A 22,252-nucleotide genomic window follows, 5' to 3' on the forward strand; every position below is an offset into this window, starting at 1 on the left:
ACCTCCCTAGGCCCCGATCCAACCCATCACAATATTCTTCTTGTAGGTTTCTAGGACCCTCTTTGTCCTTCTATTTCCCCATCTCCTTATATTTATTTTACCTAGTCTCAGTAGGATGTCCTCACATTTATTCCAATATCCTGGTATGTGAAGACTTTCATGGGATGTGCCTTTTGGGCTAGTGCCCAATTATAAGTGAGTATATACCATGTAAGCCTTTCTGCTTCTGGGTTAACTCACTCATGATCATTTCTAGTCCTATCAATTTGTACACAAATTTAAGGATTTCCTTGTTTTTAATAGCTGAGTAGTACTGCATAGTGTAAATGTACCACAGTTTCTTTATCCATTCTTCAACTGAGGGGCATTTAGGCTGTTTCCATGTTCTGGCTATTATGAATAAGGCTGCTATGAACATAGTCGAGCACATGTCCTTGTTGTGTGGTGGAGTATGTTCTGGGTATATTCCAAGGAGTGGGATAGCTGGGTCTTGAGGAAGCCCTATTTCCAGTTTTCTGAGATAGTGCCAGATAGATTTCCAAAGTGGTTGTACTAGTTTGCATTCTCACCAGTAATGAAGGAGTGTTTCTCTTTCTCCACATCCTCACCAGCATGTGGTGTCACTTTAATTTTTTATCTTAGCCCTTCTGATGGGTGTAAGATGGAATCTCAGAGTCATTTTGAGTTGCATTTCTCTGATGACTAAAGAGCTTAAGCAGTTCTTTAAGTGTTTCTCAGCCATTTGATATTCCTCTGTTGAGAATTCTCTGTTTAGTTCTGAGCCCCATTTCTCAGTTGGGTTATTTGGTTTGGTGGTGTTTAATTTCTTGAATTCTTTATATATTTTGGATATTAGACCTTTGTCAGGTCTAGGGTTGGTGAAGGTCTTTTCCAAATCTGTAGGCTATCACTTTGTTCTGTTGATAGTGTCCCCTGATTATAGAAGCTTGTAGCCTCATGAGGTCCCATTTATTAGTTGTTGACATTAAGGCCTGGGCTGTTGGTGGGCTGTTCAGAAAGTTCTCTCCTGTGCCAATGTGTTACAGGATCTTCCCCATTTTTTCTTCTAACTGATTTAGTGTCCCTGGTTTTATGTTGAGGTCTTTAATCCACTTGGACTTGAGTTTTGTCCATGGTGGCAAATATGGGTCCAATTGCATTTTCTACATGTAGACATCCAGTTAGACCAGCACCATTTGTTGAATATGCTATCCTATTTCCATTGAATAGATTTGGATTCTTTGTCAAAAATCAAGTGACCATATGGGTGTGGATTCATTTCTGGGTCTTCAATTCGATTCCATTGTTCAACCGTCCTATTGCTATGCCAATACCATGCTGTTTTAATTACTGTTGCTCTATAGTACAGCTTAAAATTGGGTATGGAAATTCCACTGGAGGATATTTTATTGTATAGTATTGTTTTTGCTATTCTGGGTTTTTTGTTTTTCCATATGAAGTTGAGAACTGATCTTTCAATGTCTCTGAAATATTGTGTAGATATTATGATAGGGATTTCATTGAATCTGTAAATTGCTATTGGTAAGATGGCCATTTTTACTATGTTAATTCTCCTGATCCATGAACAAGGGAGATCCCTCCATCTTCTGATGTCATGTTCAATCTCTTTCTTCAGAGATTTAAAGTTTTTTTCAAACAAATCCTTCACTTGCTTCATTAGAGTCACTCCTAGATATTTTATATTGCTTTTGGCTAACATGAAGGGTGTAGTTATCCTAATTTCTTTCTCTGCATGTTTGTTATTTGTATATAGGAAGGCTATTGACTTTTTTGAGTTAATTTTATGTCCAGCCATTTTGCTGAAGGTGTTTATCAGCTTTAGGAGTTCTCTGGTGGAATTGGGGGGTCATTTATTTACATTATCATATCATCTGCAAATAGGGATAATTTTACTTCCTCTTTTCCCATTTGGTTCCCCTTGATCTCCTTTTGATGTCTTATTGCTCTAGCTAGAACTTCAAGAACTATATTGAAGAAATATGGAGAAAGTGGGCAGCCTGGTCTGGTCACTGGTTTTAGAGGAATTTCCTTGTGTATCTGTCCATTTAATTTGATGTTGGCTATTGTCTTGCTGTATATAGCCTTTATTATATTTAGGTGTGTGCCTTGTATTCCTGATCTCTCCAAAACTTTAAACATGAATGGGTGTTGGATTTTGTCAAATGCTTTTTCTGCATCTAAGGAGATGATCATATGGATTTTTTCTTTCAGTTTGTTTATATGGTGGACTACATTGATGGATTTCTATATATTAATCCATCCCTGCATACCTGGAATAAAGCCTACCTGGTCATGTTGAATGATATCTTTGATATGTTCTTGTATTCTTTTTGCAAGTATTTTATTGAGTATTTTTGCATCAATATTCATAAGAGAAATTGGTAAGAAATTCTCTTTTTTTGGTTGGGTCTTTGTGGGGTTAGGTATCAATGTGACTGTGGCTTCATAGAATGATTTTGGTAATGTTTCATCTGTTTTTATCTTTTGGAGTAGCTTGAAGAGTATCGATATTAGCTCTTCTTTGAAGGTCTGGTAGAGTTAAGCACTGAAATCATCTGGTCCTGGGCTTAATTTGGTTGTGAGACTATCAATGATTGCTTCTATTTCTATAGGAGAAATAAGAGTATTTAATTTGTTTATCTGATCTTGATTCAATTTTGGCAAGTGGAGTCGATCAAGAAAATTGTCCACTTCCCTTAGATTTTCAAATTTTGTAGCATATATGCCTTTAAATTAGGATCTTATGATTCCCTGTATTTCTTCAGTGCTTGTTGTTATTTCTCCCTCTTTGTTTCTGATATTTTTTATTTGGATAGTGTCTCTATGCCTTTTTGTTAGTTTGAATAATGGTTTGTCAATCTTGTTGATTTTCTCAAAGAACCAACTCCTGGTTTGTTGATTGTTTCAATTGTTCTCTTTATTTTTAATTTATTGATTTCAGCCCCGAGTTTGATTATTTCCAGAAGTCTAGTCCTCTTGGGTGTTTCTGCTTCTTTTTTTCTTGTGCTTCCACATATGTCATTAGGTTGCATATGTGGGATGTTTCCAATTTCTTTATAAAGTCCTTTAGTGCTATGAGTTTTCCTCTTAGCACCACTTTCAATGTGTCCCACAAATTTGGGTATGTTGTTCCTTCTTTTTCATTGAATCTCAGGAAGTCCTTAATTTCTTTCTTTATTTCTTCCTTGACCCAAGTGTTACTGAGTAGAGAGTTGTTTAGTTTCCATGTGTGTGTAGGCTTTTTGTTATTTCTCTTGTTGTTGAATTCCAGCCTTAGTCCATGGTGATGTGATAGGATACAAGGTATTATTTCAATCTTCTTGTATCTGTTGAGGCTTGTTTTGTGACCTACTATGTGATCAATTTTGGAGAAGGTTTCATGGGGTGCTGAGAAGAAGGTATAATCCTTTGTGTTTGGGTGAAAAGTTCTATAAGTATCTTTTAGATCCATTTGATTCATGGTGTTGGTTAATGATGTTATTTCTCAGCTTAGTTTCTGTTTCAATGCCCTATCCTTCAGTGAAAGTAGGGTGTTGAAGTCTCCCACTATTAATGTGTGGGGATCGATATGTGGTTTAAGCTTTTTAAAAATAGTTCTTTTTACAGATGTGAGTGCCCTTGTATTGGGAGCATAGATGTTCTGAATTGTGATGTCTTCCTGGTTACTTTTACTCTTGATGAGTAAGAAGTGTTCTTCTTCACCCCTTTTGATTAATTTTGCTTGAAAGTCTATTCTATTTGATATTAAAATGGCAGTCCTATGGAGAAATTGTGGGTTGGAATCACATGATAAAGAAGAAGCCCCCCTCCATGGACTAGGGTAGAGGCATAAGAGGAAGAGGGAGGGTAGGGAAGAAGGTGGCTGGTAGGGGGAAATGGTCAAAAACCTGGCAATAGAGTCCATGGCAGGGGCAGCTCCTGCTCCCTGTGGAGACTGAGTTGCCTATTGTCTATATCTGAGCAGGTGGCTTGCGTGCTCTCCATGCATGGTCCCTTTTTGGTGCATTAGGCTCTGCCAGCTATATTGGGTCCAGAGTAGTTGGTCTTCTTGTGGAGACCCTATCCCATCTGGGTCCTTCTATCCATCCACTCTTCTGTAAGCCTCCCTGCCCTCTGTACAAGGTTTGGGTGATGATACTTAGTTTCTGCTTCAATTCCCTGCTAGGTGGAGTCTTTCAGAGGACATATATGGTAGTCTCCTAACATGTTCCCTTTCATTAACAGCTTCCAGTGTCTATTGCATTTTCCCATCTGAATGAGAATTAAGCATGCTCCATAGTGTTGTCCTTGTCATTTAGATTATTTAGGTCTTTGGATTGTAATATGGTTATCCTATATTATATGGCTAATAATAATTTATAAGTGAGTATATACCATGTGTGTCCTGCTTGGTCAGGGTTTTCTCACTCAGGATGATCTTTTCCAGCTCCTTCCATTTGTGTACAAATTTCATGATGTCCTAGTTTTTGATAGCTGAATAGTATCTATTGTGTAGATGTACCACAGTTTCTTTATCCATTCTTTGGTTGAGGGACATCTAGGTTGTTTCCAGATTCTGCCTATTACAAATAGTGCTGCTATGAACATTGTTGAGCAACTGTCCTTGTTGTATAGTGGATCATCTTTTGCGTGTATGCCCAGGAGTGGTAAGCTGGGTCTTTAGGTAGAGCTATTTGGAATTTTCTGAGAAAGCATCAGATTGATTTACACACACACACACACACACACACACACACACACACACACACACACGCACATACACACACAGTAATAATCAACATAGATAACCTTTCATAAGTTGGAACATAGTGTGTACATCAAGAAAAATAATTTTTAGTTGTTGAGACCATGTCTCTAACCCCAGATGCATATATCTCCTTATGTAACTGAAGATGATCTTAAACTTCTGATATTTATTCCTGGACTTTGAGATAATCTGTGCTGCCATACCCAGTTTTCATAAGGTACTTTCCCCAAACTAAGTTTTATACCAATAAATTATTAATTAGGTAGTCATATAAACTTCAAAAATGCATGAATTTGCCATAAGATTTCTATATTAGAAGGAAAATCCTCAAAATGCTATGATTGTTGTGTTAAGATATTAAATTCTTTCGTGAGCATTGAGGAACATCGCATGTTGTTAGATCTGGCTTATGAAAATTCTAAAACATATTAAACATACCAAAGGCTCAGAAGTCATTGTCTTTCTGCATCTTGTGGGTGTCTTGAGTGCTGCTTGCTTTCTGACGTGATTAAACAGACCTTTAGATAAAATGTTCCCATTATCCCATTTCTTGCTCAGGGGAAACTTAGAGTGTTTGGGGTGTGGCCCTTGGCCCAGTCACTAGGTGAGGTTCTTGGTAGAAAATGAGTTTCCATGGAGTATAAAAGTTTCCTTTTTTTTTTGTTTTGTTTTTTTCTAATTGAAATTTGGATTTTTTATACTTTTATTTTATTACACATGTATAAAACAAAGTACATACAGCAGGGAGAACCATGTGACAATCAGGAGAATACTGAGTACTATATATGTTACATTCATAGTGACTTGGCCATCCACATTCATCTCATTTGAAGTAAGTGTTTTTCCTGTCTTGTTGGGTCTAGATTTCTGAATGAGATTCAATATCTATCTTATCTCAACTCTAATAACTTAACTTCTTTATCTTGATCTAAAACGATCTTGTCCCCTATCCAGCTAAACTTGGTTATAGAACTATATTATCTTGTTTTCAATGCCCCTCAGAGACTTGAGAAGGAATAAAACTTAAATTCCTGAGTGAAGCAGCAGTGTGGGTTAGCAGTTTCCAAAATGTACAAATTGACTTAAGACAGTTTACCTCTTGACCAGTCACCCAATACACTTTATAACGTTGGAGCCTCATCTTCAACTTTCTGGCCTAATATTTCTGCCAGACTTGTTTGCAGGGCAGGAACTATTGAGGACTTGCTTACCATGACTTGGCAGAGTGTGGCCGTCGACTCTGGTTGCATCTACTTGCCCATTTTTAGTCAGATTCTGTTAGTGGTGGAACGAGGTCATTTTGCCCAGTGGTTATTTTGCCACCTTTGAAGCCATGTCCATAAGGAGGCTCTTTGATGCTCATCATCTTCTTTGAGGTCGGCTGGTTGTTGTCCGGAGTTAACTTGTCTTGTTGTCAAAGAAATTTAGGATTGTGAGAACAACTTTAAATGCCATATTCTGTGGATAAAGAAACTGTGGTACATATACACTATTGAATACTACTCAGCTGTTAAAAACAAGGATTTTCCAAAATTTGTGGACAAATGGATTGAACTAGAAATGATCATAATGAGTGAGCTAACCCAGAAGCAGAAAGAGTCAAATGGTATATACTCACTTATTACCGGACACTAGCCCAAGGGACAGCTCCCATGAAAGTCTGCACCTACCAGGAAACGGGAATAGAGGTGAGGACATCCTATTGAGACTCTACATGAGGAAAATATAGAGGATAGGCAAGTAAGGGGACTCAGAGGGTCCTAGAAACCTACAAGAAGAACATTATGATGGCTAGATCTGAGCCCAGGGATTCTGCTTGGTCTAAGGCACCATCCATGGACAAAACGGGCAGTCATCATCAAACCCCTACCCAGATCTAGCCAAGGGACAGAACATTCTCCACAGCTAAGTGGAGACTGGGGACTGACTTTCACAGGATCTCTGGTGCCCCATATTTGGCCATGTCCCTTTGTTGGGGAGGCCCAATGGCACTCGGAGGAAGGATAGCGTTCTACCAAGAAAAGACTTGATACCCTAGCACCATATTCAGGGGGAGACGGTCCCCCACAGCCACCGTCATAGGGAAGGGGGATTGGGGTGAAAGTGGGAGGGAGGGAGGAATGGGAGGATGCATGGGATGGGATAGAAAATGAGATGTAATAGGAATTATTTATAGTTTTCAATAAAAATATGTTATTATTAAAATAAAATAAAATTTAAAAATGCCATATTCTGTGCATCTCTAGGCTTTTGAAGACCTTATTCAACTATTTTACCTCATATAGCAATAGTCATATCTATCTGTTAGACTTAAGATATATATCTTTGTGTCAAAATCTGCCAGTTATTTGACATGCCCACGTTTTGTATCAATATATTGAATTCTATAGCAATGGCTTTGATGTACCCTTCATTACAAGTAGCAATTAAGGCCTTGAGTTAAGGAGAAGGTTCAATCATCTAGCTTTGTTCTATCCTCCCTCTATGTTCCTAAATCTCCCTTTCTTTCTTTTCAGTTCCCATCTCCTTGCCTACATAATCAAGACAAAGGCAGAGAGAGACGTTCCTGTGTTTCCCATAATTTTTTCTCTGTATAAGGCCAATAATGACTTATGACCACCTCCCGATGAGAATAAGCATTTGTAGATCAGGCAAGCATACAGCAACCTATACAACTGCGCCCCCCCTTGAGGGAATGGGGCATCATTCTCTTAAGGTTTCTTTAGGTTCAATTGGGACACATAATACTTTGGAGTGGGCCCCCCAAAATTGGAGAGAATGGTCAAGCAATCTAATGATTGCAATTGTAGTTCAGTTTCTAAATGTTGAGAGATTCCAGGCTTAGTAGGAGTTTGTAATGGTGGTCCTAATTGGATCAAAAGTTTTCTACAATGTCGTTCAGGAAGCTGTCCAACTCTAATGAGTAAAAGGAACAGAATCATCCAGGGCTGGATCTAGGAGGATGCAGGATATCAGTGTCCATTGTGCTGGGGGGAATGATTCCTGTCAGGTCTGATCCAACTGGTTATTTTGTTCTGAAAACATAATCTTTCACAAGTATTATACATTTCTAACATTATAATTGGATGAGGTATGCGGGATGCCCAGAACAATTAAAGCTAGTTTTCTGGTCATTGTATGGGTCAATGTAAAGCATTTACAAATCTTCCTTCTTGCTGTACTAGTAATGGCCTCTAATAGTAATTCACAGAGAATCTGTGGTCCACATGAGACCTCTCTATGCCTATACATTTATATCTCTGCCTGTCTCAGAACTATTCCCATATAGTGTTATTAGGAATATAAATTACCTGCTTGTTCTGTTGGTTGAGTTCTTTTTTTATGCAAAAATATTTATTTTGATGATTTATAAAAGACATGTCACATGACAACTTCATCTATATTTACAAGTTTAAAAATAAATTTATATAAACATATTTACACAATGTTCCATTAACTGAGTGCTAGTTAAAATGTGATAGGTAAGTGTTGGGACAGACACAATAAAACATAAGGCAGGCTTTCACTCCTTCACTAAGTTGGCTTGTTTGTTTATTTTGTTTTTCCGAGATAGGGTTTCTCTGCGTAACATCCTGGTTGTTCTGGAACTCACAGAGACCTTTGTGCCTCCCCCACCCAAGTGCTGGGACTAAAGGTGTGTACCAGGGCACTCTTACAGGATGCCCAACAACCAGGAGACACTAATCAGGAGAAGGCTGGCAGAATCTGGATTCAGGAAGCAAGGTGAAGGTGATTTACTGGTGCTCTGCCCTCTACCTCTATTTTGCTGTTGGATGGAACACTATTCTAGGTAAATGCTCTACCGCTGAGCCAAACCCCTGGCCCTGAAATTCACTTTAAACTGTATCCAGAATCATAAATCAAGACAGACTGAAGAAAAAAAATTAAAGCATTTGAAACATTCTATTATAAGTAGAAAAACCGAATGTGAAAATCTATATTCTGATTCATATGCAGGACATTTTAATTAAGAATGGCATTATCTGCGGCTGACTGGGCACCACGGGTTTGCTTTGTAGATCAAGTGCCAGGAATCAGGCCTGGGTGCTGCCAAGGGCAGGCTGGCATAGTCAAGACAGTAGCTGTGGATCCCACTGCTCTAGTCCACTTGGGGCTTTATCTACACATTAACAGCCACGGGGGAAAGAGTGTCAGCCAAACACTTAGCATTGGCCCTGCACTTGGAAGCCACCCCTTGATAATTTCGGGGCACTCCAGCTCTGCAGCCAGGGAGGACTACTTGACAGCTGCCTGGGAACGGATCCGCCAGTCCAGTTGCCAGGCCAGTTCTCACAGTGGCTGGCAGCTTAATGGAGATGTTACTGAGATCTGTGTGTCAGGGAGACTGGACAACAATTTTTATGAGGAAAGTAGACGAAACCAGGTATTTAACAGGACTTGAAATGATTTATCTCATTTAACTAAACAAATGTACATGTGTGTGTGCCCATTTCTGCTTTATTTATTTATTTATTTTCCCAAGACAGGGTTTCCTCTATGTAGTCTTGTCTGTCCTGGACTTGCTTTGTAGACTAGGCTGGCCTCGAACTCACAGAATTCTGCTTGCCTGTGCCTCCCGAGTGCTGGGATTAAAGATTAAAGGTGTGCACCACCATGCCTGGCTTCTCTCTCTCTCTCTCTCTCTTTCTTTCTTTCTTTCTTTCTTTCTTTCTTTCTTTGTTTTTCGAGACAGGGTTTCTCTGTGTAGCCTCGGCTGTCCTGGACTTGCACTGTAGGCCAGACTGGCCTTGAACTCACAGGGATCCGAGTGCCTCTGCCTCCCCAGTGCTGGGATTAAAGGTGTGTGTCACCACGCCCGGCTTCAGCTTCATTTCTTAAGCCCTACCTTATATCATGCTGCCTTACTGGAAGGCAGGTATGTGACTCTAGCATAAGGTTTGGCAGATAGGTTAGTAGTAATTAAAAATAGCTCATTTTAAATAATCTTGGAACTAGTAACATTTCATGATTACTTTAAAAATGTAATACAAGTACTATTTTTCTCACATAGAATGTTCACACATTAAAATACCAAAGGCACTTTCAGTTTACATGATAAATAAAAATATAGTAATTATTATTTGCTGTCTTCAGTTTCTGTGTCCGTGGTGGTCACTGAGAGCCCAATTTTGCACCTCCCCCTTGGCAAACAGCACGAAGAAAATGGCACCGGACATGTTAATAGCAGCAGCGATATAGAAAACGGCCTGCCATTCTCCAGTAGTGTTGTCAGGGGTCAGACTCTTAGCAATGATGGGCCCAATCATTCCGGGAATAGTGGCGAATGTGTTTGTGACTCCCAGGAGGATGCCCGCATACGAAGGAGCGATGTCCAGATGGTTGATGCTAAATCCAGAAGAGGCAAAGCCTCCCAGTGTCGTGGATATGGTTAGGAACGCGGCAGTCAAAGAATAGTCGCAGCCTATAAATCCAGTCGCAATCAGGAAAACTGCAGGGTCAACCATTCCTAATGAGGGTGAAAACTCTCCAAACGCTTATGGTTGAGACGTTCCACTTGACCCTTAAGTAGTCAGCATCCTGGCCACAGAGAATCATGCAGAGCCAGCAGCCAAAATAAGGCAACGCAGAGAAAAATCCATTCTCTTGAACATTGAACCGTAGTGTTTCTTTCATGTAAGTAGGCAATAATGTCAATAAAGTGTAAAAGGTCCAATTGTAGGAAAAATGTGCTACTACGATCGCCCAGAGTGGCATTGACTTCAAGATGGACACACACGGCACCACCTTCTGGGAAGAAAGCTGATTTCTTAATGATGAAGCAATGTATTCTTTTTCTTGATGGGAGATTGTCTTGTGGATTTCTGGTGTATCACTAACTATCCACATCCATAAAACAAACCAAACTATTCCAATTAAACCAAAAAGATAGAAGACATGAGTACGATCCATATAGTAGCAAATTATTACAGAGAGAGGGAGTGAGATTACTGTCCCAAGCTGTGCTCCTGCGTAGGAAATGGTAAGAAGCTTGCTTCTTTCAAAAGGGGGAGCCCAGGAAGACCACATGACATGCATAGGCAGAAACATAACACCCTCTCCGAGTCCTTCCAGCGCTCTGAGCTCCACAAGGGCCACCAATCCTAAGTCTGCCGCCAAGGGTGTGAACAGGGTCAAGACAACAGTGCCCAAGATGCCGAAGCCCAGCAGCAGCTTCCCTCGACTCTGCTGGCAATGTATCCCCCAGGGATCTGCGTCACGATGTAGCCGTAAAAGAAAGAGCTGAGGATCCACCTTTGCGTTTCTGCATCCCACTGGTACTTTTTACCCATGTGATTGTAGTGTACTTTTACAGGGGCAGAATGTTCTGGACTCTCCTTGGAAGTTCTGTTATCGGTCTGAGTTGTATTTCAATCCACCATGTCCACTAATGCAACACTTAGCTTCACCCGTAAAGAATAGAGAACGAAGAAACCAAAGAAAGCCAAAACTGCTAGGTTGTAACGAGCAGCATACTGGAGCCACTTCGGCCTGCTGGGCGCTCAGCAGGAGGAGGGTGCTGTCTGAGCCCTCCTCATAGTTTACCGCGGGACCCCGAAGAAGGGGTCGCATGACGCCTGGAGAGCAGATATGCTGAGGGTGATGCTCAGCCAACAGCTAGTTTGAGTTCTTTACATCTCAGTTGTGGACCCCTCTCTCTTCCCCTCCTGATCCCACCCCCTCCCTCATCTACCCCCATCCCATCCCCTCTCTCAACCCCTTTCTCTCCCTCCCCTAGTCCTTAGATAGGGGAGCTCTCCTCCCCTACCATCTGATCTTAGTTTATCTAATATCCCCTGTACTATATATGACCTCTTCCTGTGTGGCCTGACTGGGCCACTCTACACACTCGAGACTCTGTCCAGTGTCCAGTGTTAAGTCTCTGTAAATGTCCCTATGTCCTGCTGGGTGAAGTCTCTCCTAGGATGTCTATGTTGGTTTAAAATCCACATATGAGTGAGTATATACCATGTGTGTCTTTTTGGGTCTGGGTTATCTTGCTTAGGATGATCATTTCTAATTCCATCCATTTGCCAGAAAAACTCAAGATTTCCTTGTTCTTAATAGGTGAATAGTATTCCATTGTGTAGATGTACCACAGTTTTTTTAATCCATTCTTCAATTGAGGGACATTTAGGTTGTTTCCAGGTCCTGGCTATTATTAAAAAAAAAGGCTGCTATGAACATAGTTGCACAAATTTCTTTGTTGCATGGTGGGGGCATCTTTTGGGTATATGCCCAGGAGTGCTGTAGCTGGGTCTTGGGGTAGAGCTATTCCCAACTTTCTGAGAAAGCGCCATATTCCTTTCCAGAGTGGTTGAACAAGTTTTCACTCCCACCAACACTGGAAAAGTGTTCCCTTTTCACCACATCCTCTCTAGCATGTGTTGTCATTCGAGTTATTGATCCTTGCTAATTGTATAGGTGTAAGATGGAATCTCAAGGTCGTTTTGATTTGCTTTTCCGTGATGAGTAGGAATGTTGAGCATTTCTTTAAGTGTTTCTCAGCCATTCAATATTCCTCTTTGGAGAATTATCTGTTTAATTCTGAACCCCATTTAGTAACTGTGTTGTTTGGTTTGGTAGTGTTTGATTTCTTGAGTTCTTTATATATTCTAGATATCAGCCTTTTGAAGCAGAAACACCCAAGAGGAGTAGACGCCTAGAAATAATCAAACTCAGGGCTGAAATCAATAAATTAGAAATAAAGAGAACAATCCAAAGAATCAACAAAACCAAGAGCTGGTTCTTTGAGAAAATTAACAAGATAGACAAACCGTTAGCCAATCTAACTAAAAGACAGAGAAACACTATCCAAATTAACAATAAAAAGAAAGACATAACAACAGACACCGAAGAAATACAAAGAATCATAAGAACCTACTTCAAAGGCATTCATGCCACAAAATTTGAAAATTTAAAGGAAATGGACAAATTTCTCGACCGATTCCATTTACCAAAATTGAACCAAGACCAAATAAATTAAATAGCCCTCTTTCGCCTATAGAAATAGAAGCAACCATTGATAATCTCCCAACCAAAAAAAAAGCCCAGGGCCTGAAGGATTCAGCACAGAATTGTATCAGTCCTTCAAAGAGGAGCTAATACCGATACTATTCAAGCTATTCTGAAAGATAGAAATGGACAGAATATTACCAATTTCCTTCTATGAGGCCACAGTCACATTGATATCTAAACCTCACAAAGACCCCACAAAAAAAGAGAATTTCAGACCAATTTCTCTTATGAACGTTGATGCAAAAATACTCAACAAAATACTCGCAAAGCGAATAAAACTGGCCAGGTAGGATTCATTCCAGGCATGCATATGGAAATCCATCAATGTAATCCACCATATAAACAAACTGAAAGAGAAAAACCACATGATCATCTCTTTAGATACAGAAAAAGCATTTGACAATATCCAACACCCATTTATATTTAAAGTTCTGGAGAGATCAGGAATACAAGGCACTTATCTAAACATAATAAAGGCTATATACAGCAAACCAAGAGCCAACTTTAAATTAAATGGAGAGATACGCAAGGAAATCCCTCTAAAATCGGGAACCAGACAAGGCTGCCCTCTGTCCACATATCTCTTCAATATAGTTCTTGAAGTTCTAGCCAGAGCAATAAGACATCAACAGGAGATCAAGAGGATCCAAATGGGAAAGGAAGAAGTCAAATAATCCCTGTTTGCAGATGATATGATAGTGTATATAAGTGACCCCCAAAATTCTATCAGAGAACTCCTGAAGCTGATAAACACCTTCGGCAAATTGGCAGGATACAAAATAAACTCAAAAAAGTGAGTAGCTTTCCTGTATACAAATGAAAAACAGGCAGAGGAAGAAATTAGGAAAAGTATTCCCTTCATGATAGCCACAAACAATATAAAATATCTAGGAGTAACTCTAACCAAGCAAGTGAAGGACTTATTCGAAAAAAAACTTCAAACACCTGAGGAAAGAGATTGAAGATGACATCAGAAGATGGAGGGACTTACCTTGTTCGTGGATTGGGATAATCAACATAGTAAAAATGGCCATCTTATCAAAAAAAATGTACAGATTCAACGCAATCCCTATCAAAATACCTACAAAATATTTTGAAGATATTGAAAGATCAATTCTCAAATTCATATGGAGAAATAAAAAACCCAGAATAGCAAAAACAATCCTATACATTAAAAGATCCTCCAGAAGAATCTCCATACCTGATCTCAAGCTGTACTACAGAGCAACAGTAATTAAAATAGCATGGTACTGGTAAAGCAATAGGCTGGTGGATCAATGGAATCAAATTGAAGACCCAGAGATGAATCCACACACATTTGCTCACTTGATTTTTCACAAAGAAGCCAAATCTATTCAATGGAAAAATGATAGCATCTTCAACAAATGGTGCTGGTCTAACTGGATGTCTACATGTAGAAAAATGCAATTAGACCCTTATTTGTCACCATGCACAAAACTCAAGCTCAAGTGGATTAAAGACCTCAACTTAAAACCAGAGACATTAATTCAGTTGGAGGAAAAAGTGAGGAAGAGCCTGGGACACATAGGCACAGGAAACAACTTCCTGAACAGCACACCAACAGCCCAGGCCTTAATGTCAACAATTAATAAATGGGAACTCATGAGGCTGAGAAGCTTCTGTAAGGCAGGAGACACTGCCAGCAGAACAAAGCGACAGCCTACAGACTGGGAAAAGATCTTCACCAACTCTTCACCTGACAAAGGTTTAATATCCAAAATATATAAAGATCTCTAGAAATTAAACACCACAAAACCAAACAACTCAATTGGGAAATGTGGCTTGGAACTTAGCAGAGAATTCTCAACAGAGGAATATCAAATGGCTGAGAAACCCTTAAAGAAATGCTCTCCATCATTAGTCATCAGAGAAATGCAAATCAAAATGACACTGAGATTCCATCTTACACCCATCAGAATGGCTAAGATCAAAACCTCAAATGACACCACATGTTGATGAGGATGTGGAAAGAGAGGAATACTCCTTCACTGCTGGTGGGAATGCAAACTCATACAACCACTTTGGAAAGCTATTTGGCACTTTCTCAGAAAAATTGGAATAGGGCTTCCTCAAGACCCAGCTATCCCACTCCTCGGAATATAGCCAGAAAATGCCCTACCACACAGCAGGGACATATGCTCAACCATGTTCATAGTTGCTTTATACATAATAGCCATAACATGGAAATAGCCTAAGTGTCCCTCAGTAGAAGAATGGACTAAGAAACTGTGGTACATTTACACTATGGAATACTACTCAGCTATTAAAAACAAGGAATTTCCAAAATTTGTGGACAAATGGATTGAACTAGAAATTGTCATAATGAGTGAGTTCGCACAGAAGCAAAAAGCGCTAAATGGTATATACTCACTTATATCGAGACACTAGTCCAAGGTGTATGTCCCCATGAAAAACTACTAACCAGGATAGTGGGTAAGAGGGGAGGACATCCTATTGAGACTTTAGGTGTGAGAAGCCTGGGAGAAAGAGGAAATAGAAGGATCCAGCGGGTCCTGGAAAACCACAGGCGAGTCTGGGCCCTGGGGTCCTCTGCAAACTATGGCAACAGCCAAGGAAAAAATAGGCAGTAAACCTCAAACCCCTACCCGGACTAGCCAATGGACATTCTCCACTGTTGAGTGGAGAAGGAGATCTAACTTTCACACAAACTCTGGTGCCCCATATTTGAACATGTCCCTTGGATGGAGATGCCTGGTGGCACTCAGAGGAAAGATAATAGGTCACCAAGGAGAGACTTGATACCGTATGAACATATACAGGGGGAGGAGGTCCCCCTCAGACACAGACTTAGTGGAGGGGAGGGGAGTAGGGGGGAAGTGGGAGGAAGGGAGGAATGGGAGGATACATGGGATGGGCTAACAACTGAGATGTAATATGAATAAATTAATTTAAAAAAGAAATTTACATACTCCTATATATGTAAATATATATGTGCATGAAATAACAGTTAATGAAAAAGAAGCCATCAAATGTAAAGATAGAAATGAGGGGTGTTTTGGAGGTTAGGTGTAAGAAAAAGGATTCAAGAAATGTAATTATATTATAATCTCAAAAATAAAAAATTTAAAAAGCAAAAAAAAAAAAGTGAAATTAAAAAAATCTTAGAATTCAATGAAACTGAAGGCACAATACACCCAAATTCACTGGACACAATAAAAGCAGTGCTAAGAGGAGAGTTCACAGTAATAAATGCTTTTATAAAGAAACTGGAGTTATCTCTTTCTAGAACCTTGACAGCACACATCTAAGCTCTACTACAAAAAGAAGCAGACTCTCCATCAAACTCAGGGCTGAAATCAATAAATAGGAAACAAATAAAAAATTCAAAGAATCAACAAACCAAGAGCTGATTCTTTGAGAAAATCAACAAGAATAACAAACTTTTTGCCAAACCAACTAAAGGGCAAAAGGAGAGTATTCACATAAAAAGATCAGAAATGAAAAGAGAGACATAATGAAAGACACTGAGGAAATCCAAAGAACCATCAGTTCTTACTTCAAAAGCCTATATGCTACAAAATTGGAAAACCTAAAGGAAATGGACAGTTTTCTTAATAGCTACCAACTACCAAAGTTGAATCAAGATTAGTTAGAAAGATTGAATAGTCCTATCACACCTAAGGAAATACAGGCAGTCATCAAAAGTCACCTGATAAAATAAAAGACAGGACCACTTGGAATTAGTGCAGAATTCTATCAGCTTTTCAGAGAAGAGCTATTACCAATTCTCTTCAAATTTGTTCTGTAAAATAGAAAAGTATTCTGTAAAATAGAAACAGAAGGAACATTACCAATCTTATTCTATGAGGCCACTGTAACCTTGATTCTCTAAACCACAGAGAGACTCAACAAAGAAAGAGAATTTCAGACCAATTGACCTTATGAGCACTAGTGGAGAAACACACAATAAAATACTTGCAAACCAAATTCAAGAACACATAAAAATTATTCAAATACAAGGTTCACACCTACTAAGTAGTAGTATTGACACTGGAAATTACTCTACAAGTCACCAGAAGATGTTACCATAACCATCAATGTAAAGAAGTTGTAACTCCTGAAAACTTCAACAGTGACCTTCCTGAAGATGTATTGGTATAAAAGTGTCACAATGGCTCTGTGATTAACCATCATGTTTTTATTGGATTCAAAGCCCATTCCATGTAACAGAAACCATATAAGACACTCTTCTAATAGAAAAGACACTGATGAAGTGGAAAGGAATGTAAAGTAATGGAAAACTTTCTACTTATGTTCTGCTAAAGAAACATTGAAATAAAAAAGGAGACTCCAAAGAAATACTTATACACACATAGATTAGTACCTTACTCAACACACATCATAGATGTGTATTTAACACATAGATGGATGTAACAGAACTGAACAACTTGTAGAGTGTGAGAGAATTTGAAGTACTAAGTCTTAAATGAGATACCTTCATCAAACCCTTCATCAAAAAGCTTGGTAATCTATATAGAAGAGGACTAGGAAGATTGTAGAAAACACATTCCTGCAGACACAGTAGGATTGATACCACATAAGAGCTCAGAGAGTCTTTGTAACACACATACACACACACACACACACACACACACACACACACACACACGGAGAGAGAGAGAGAGAGAGAGAGAGAGAGAGAGAGAGAGAGAGAGAGAGAGAGAGAGAGAGAGAGAGAGAGAAGAATACATGGACACATCAAGTTGAATGGTCAGAAATATGGGAAGTATTGAGAAATTGAGAATGGAAAACATTGTTGAAGGGGAAATATTCATATATTCACCAAAGTACATTTTATGAAGAAACATTTTAAATTAGTAAATGAAATAGATAGAGATTAATTACACTGCAAACAGTCTCACATATGAAAGGAGCATTAAACCATGCTGGTCCTTTAAAACTATTTGTATTGACTCTAGTTCATTGCTCACAATCTGCCATTCATCTCTGGCTCTGGTAGTCATGGAAACAAAAGAATTTCTAGAGTCACTGTTGGAAGTGACTAACATTTGGTCTTCATACATACAAGACACAAAGAGGCAGGTATTTTCACATTTCCACATAGTTTTAAAAATTGTTTTCAATTTCAAGGTCAAAAGAAGGCCTCTCATAGATGATTTGGGTGCTTCTTGTAATCTCATCTCCATGTAAGTCCAACTTAACATCATAATGCTGGGAAGCGCTGTGTGAGTATGTAAGAGCTCTAGGACCTGCACTGCCCATTATATTTGTGTAGTTTCCTGAAGCTGAGTATGTTAATTATACTTTCTGTGTTCATTCATTCATAAAATGGGTATAATGATTTCATGGTTTTCATGTGAGAGTTGGGAATATGAAGCTCCAGTAAGGAAAGCACAGGAAAGGTTTGTGTGAGTTAGAGTTTGGTTGGTGAGACCCTTTTCTGAGCTAAAATATCTTCCTAACAGAACTTCCTTTACTGAAGGTGATTCACCTCTTGTGTGACCAACTCTTTCTGTTCAACATTTCCTGCTATTTGGAAGATATTTATGATCTTGGCGTCTTTCAAATGGATCACCTCACCATTGATAAGCGAAGGTAAAAACTTTTAACTTAACTTGGGGCTTTCAATCTGTCTTTCTGAAATACATGTATCTAATCCAAGGAATTTAGACATGGGCAGAACTAGATCTTTCCATGATATACCTTATTTGTTTGGGACAATAGCATTCTCCATCATGATTCCAGTTGTGCTTCAAAACTCAGTGTCCTAGCCATCAACATGCTCAATCCTGCCTTGGCAAGAAAGTGAGTATGGGTTGGGTGTTATTCGGGCCACCACCATCAGTTCCAAACACAATATGAGCATTTCAGCACTTGACAAATGGAGCAAAATTGCTATCCAAACCATCTGGCAGTGTTTTTCCTTCCATTGTAATTTATTTCCGTGCTTCTTATTCTCTTACCTGGAGTGTGCTAAACCACAATCCATACATAGACTACTTGAATGTGGCAGCAGGAACAAGTTATAAGAGCTCAGTGCTCTGTAGAAAGTGGTTTATTTTGCTTTCTTACCTTTCTTTGTATTCCTGGATTGAATTATACTTGTTCAATTTCATCTTCAGGTGTGACAATTTGAAGCAGAGCATCTTCAAGCTTAGTGGCCTCTTCAGCAGCATATCAGCTTTGGTTTTTGAAATAGCCATCGCCAGCAACCAATACTGGCGCCTATGGGAATTTGATGACAAAGTTGTGCAGTTTGTGTCCTTTGGCCTCTGGGAAGCTTATTACCCACAAGAGTTTAATGTCTCCGGGACCATAATCAAGACGCTGGTGCACACCCCTATCGCTTCACATTGGAAACTTTCACCTGAATTTCAGTATGCACGGATCCTGTTAATTTGGGCAATTTTGATGAAGCCTGTGGTTCTGATTTTTAGTGCAATAGCCTTTAAGATCAGCTGTATGAAGAACCCATTTGTTGAGATGCAGATATATTGTTATAAGGTCTCTGCCTTGTTTTTATGTGTCAGCAGCCTCTTTTCATTTGTTTCTGTGAGCTGGAACCATGCGGTTGATTTTTATGGCCAAACCACTTTTGATTTTCCACCCAATTTTCCTGTTAAGAAAGAAGCCTTAAGAAGCAAGCACTTTACTGCTGTGTTCCCAGCAGGAGTCCTGACAGCCACCATGTCACTCTTTGGTGTGATCATGTTTCTTTCTGAGATAAGATCTTTGAATCTTCAGAGACAGTTGAAGGCCAAGTGTGCCTACAGAATGGCCCTTTAAGAGGCCTGGAATGAGAGCTCCTGCATTTGTAACATCTCTCATAGGCTCCAGGAAGAAATTTCCAATTCATAAACAAAACACATGTATTAATCAACTCATTCTTAATAAACAATTAACTTGCATTTCTGTTTTGATTTGTTTAATATTTGTATATTATCCTACCTGGTAAATGAATTCCTTTCTTTTCAAGGTTCCTCTTCTGAAACACTTAAGGTTATGATCATTTTATTCAGCTTTTGCCAATAATCAGAAGCTGGCAAATATACTGATGAAATGCTTGTTGTAATAATAAAACAAACTTATACCATGTAAATTTTCTTTAAAATCAAGCATGATACTGATGCGTAAAAGGTAAGAACATTTCTCTTTGTAGACCCTGAGGTACTTAGGTGCATTGAGATCAAAGCTGGACATCACAAACATCCAGGTATTTCCATTGTGCTTTGATAGAACAAATGATATGGTGATCAGCAGATATCTTGTCTGATTGGTTTTCTTGTATTAACTTCAGAATCACAGCTTCCAACTTATGTTAGTTGGGTGGGAAACATCCCACTGACATCAAACATACAAAATTTTCCCAAGTCCCCAGAGAAACAACTTCACTGAAAATATAAATTTATGCCATCTGAAAATTATCCATAGTCCTTAATAATCTTATGTTTGTTCAATAGTTCAAAGCCCCTTTTGAGACTCATGGCAGTTTTGCAACTGTGAGCCCTTGGACAATCATAAATCATTTCACACACTTCTAACATGACATGGTGTGAGCACATACACAGACTCACACATATACATATACATATGTGTGCATGTATGTATTTCTAATATAAAAGGAGAAAAGGGACAGAGCAAGGGAAGAGGTGACAGAAAATGACCTACCCTAGTGAGGATAAACTAATAATCCAGACTCCCTGTGTCTGTCATCTAGTAAAATGATACAGGACTATTCTGGATGGAAAGATAGTAAAGAGCCCTTGCTTTCCAACTTGGCTGAGTGCTGCATACAGCCTGCATCTTGAGATGTCTGTACTACCTTCATGCAGCATTTCATGACAGGTATCTCTTGTTCTTGGTAGCACCATAGTCCTGAGGTCCCTACCTCAGCATTCTCCACCTCTACATTTCAAGCAGATGGCTCTTTGGAACATCTTGCAAAATCCTGAGCTCTGGCACGCATTATCTCTAATTGTCTCTCAAATTTCTATTGATCTGCAATATTGAACCTTCCCTTTTTTTTCCAATCCAGTATCATATGGATCATGGTGCCAAAGTTTCTCTATGTTTATCCCTTGATACTTAGATGAAGGATGTGCTATAAGTGGATAGGTCTGTTTTCTCTGCTGAGCAAGCTTTCCCCTCAGAGTTAAGTATTGTGGTATCTCCACTTTAAATAAAGTAGCATTAGATGTATAGTTCACCCATGACCTTTGTAGGATGAACTCCTCCTAATCCATTTTATGAAAGGCACAACCTTGTGCTTGCTGAGATCTGATCACACAGATCCTATACTGGCTACCTACTGGGAATTCTACTTGAACTTTAAATACCTGTGTCATCCCTGCCCACCAAACTTAAATTTGAATTCAAGCTTCATATCAGCTTTGCCAGATCTCCCCCTGAATCACTCTGTCTGATACCATGCACAGAACCCTAGCATTAATCATCGATATCCCTGCGCATTCTTTCACAGTTCTATTCCTCCAAACCACAGTTTCTTTTCCATCTTCATACTTCCAGGCCCTTCTCTAATGGAGATATCATCTATGAGCATTTCATGGTATATCCACAGATTTTGTCTGCTACTGTAATGCTCACCCTTCCATACCTGACTCCAGGCACAGAACTCCTTTACCAGATTCCTTATGTGTACCTTAATTTGTAACCTGAAATTTGCAGTTTCCATGCAAAGAGGACAAGCTAAGTGTGTAAATATCAAACAAAGTATTTATATTTTGACAAAGCTAGGACCTTGTCCTCTAGGGCCACACCATACTCATGAGCCCTCTTCAGACCACAAACTTTATCTGCTCAAATTCCCATTTGGAAATCTCCATGTAAAGCTGGCTTGAGCAGACTTTTCACACTTAGGCTTAGCACTGAATGTCAGGAATGTGAACATTCTATTAATTGTCATATCTCTATAAACTTTGCATAGGCCTAACTTCAATCACACATGTATGGACCCTGATTTTCTCACTATGACCAAGCATGTCTGTGCTACCTTCATACTTCTTGGTCTTGCTCTAGACTTATGAGTTATGTACTGGCTTTGCCCACTGCATTTCCCTGAACCTCTACTGACAGGGACTACACCACACTTCCATTCTTCACCAGCTTCTCCTAGTAAATTTCACACAAAGCAAGGGCACCATTTGCCATGTCCATTCTCCCATGCAGATAACTGTTTGTACCATTTCTTGCTTATTAAGGTACAATCACATATATACCATCTCCACAGTGTAATGCCTATATGTTGATGCAAAGATTGAAGATTGGCCTTGACTTGTACCACTACCATGAAACTTACTTGCAGGCTCTTCATCGACACTCATTCCTAGCTCAGGTCATGGACTTTCTGCAACAGATTTCCCAAGAGATACATCCTAGAACCAAGCATACATGTGCCATCTGAGTACTCCAGGATCAATTTTTTTA

The 22,252-nt window shown here is 39.3% G+C and overlaps 1 protein-coding gene and 1 pseudogene across 2 annotated transcripts; one reads left to right on the forward strand and one right to left on the reverse strand.

Annotated features, from left to right (window-relative positions):
• Window positions 1-9,415: 9,415 nt before the first annotated feature.
• LOC311601701 (sialin-like) lies at window positions 9,416-11,391 on the reverse strand (annotated as a pseudogene). The gene has a single exon. The product of its transcript is annotated as a sialin-like (transcript).
• A 6,911-nt stretch (window positions 11,392-18,302) lies between these two features.
• Window positions 18,303-19,667, forward strand: LOC311601456 (uncharacterized protein). Its single transcript, XM_084788904.1, has 2 exons — window positions 18,303-18,403; window positions 18,931-19,667. The coding sequence occupies exons 1-2, from the start codon at window positions 18,375-18,377 to the stop codon at window positions 19,592-19,594; spliced, it is 693 nt and encodes a 230-aa protein (XP_084645030.1). The 5' UTR covers window positions 18,303-18,374; the 3' UTR covers window positions 19,595-19,667.
• Window positions 19,668-22,252: the final 2,585 nt, after the last annotated feature.

The sequence above is a fragment of the Acomys minous genome (genome assembly GCF_964271855.1).
Source record: "Acomys minous genome assembly, chromosome: 7".
Lineage (NCBI taxonomy): Eukaryota > Metazoa > Chordata > Mammalia > Rodentia > Muridae > Acomys > Acomys minous.

Bases quoted from the DNA above. Each gene is read 5' to 3' on its own strand.
- LOC311601456 (XM_084788904.1), top strand. From the start codon at position 18,375: ATGGATCACCTCACCATTGATAAGCGAAG. The intron at 18,404-18,930 runs GTAAAAACTTTT...TTTCATCTTCAG, and splicing joins CTCACCATTGATAAGCGAAG to GTGTGACAATTTGAAGCAGA.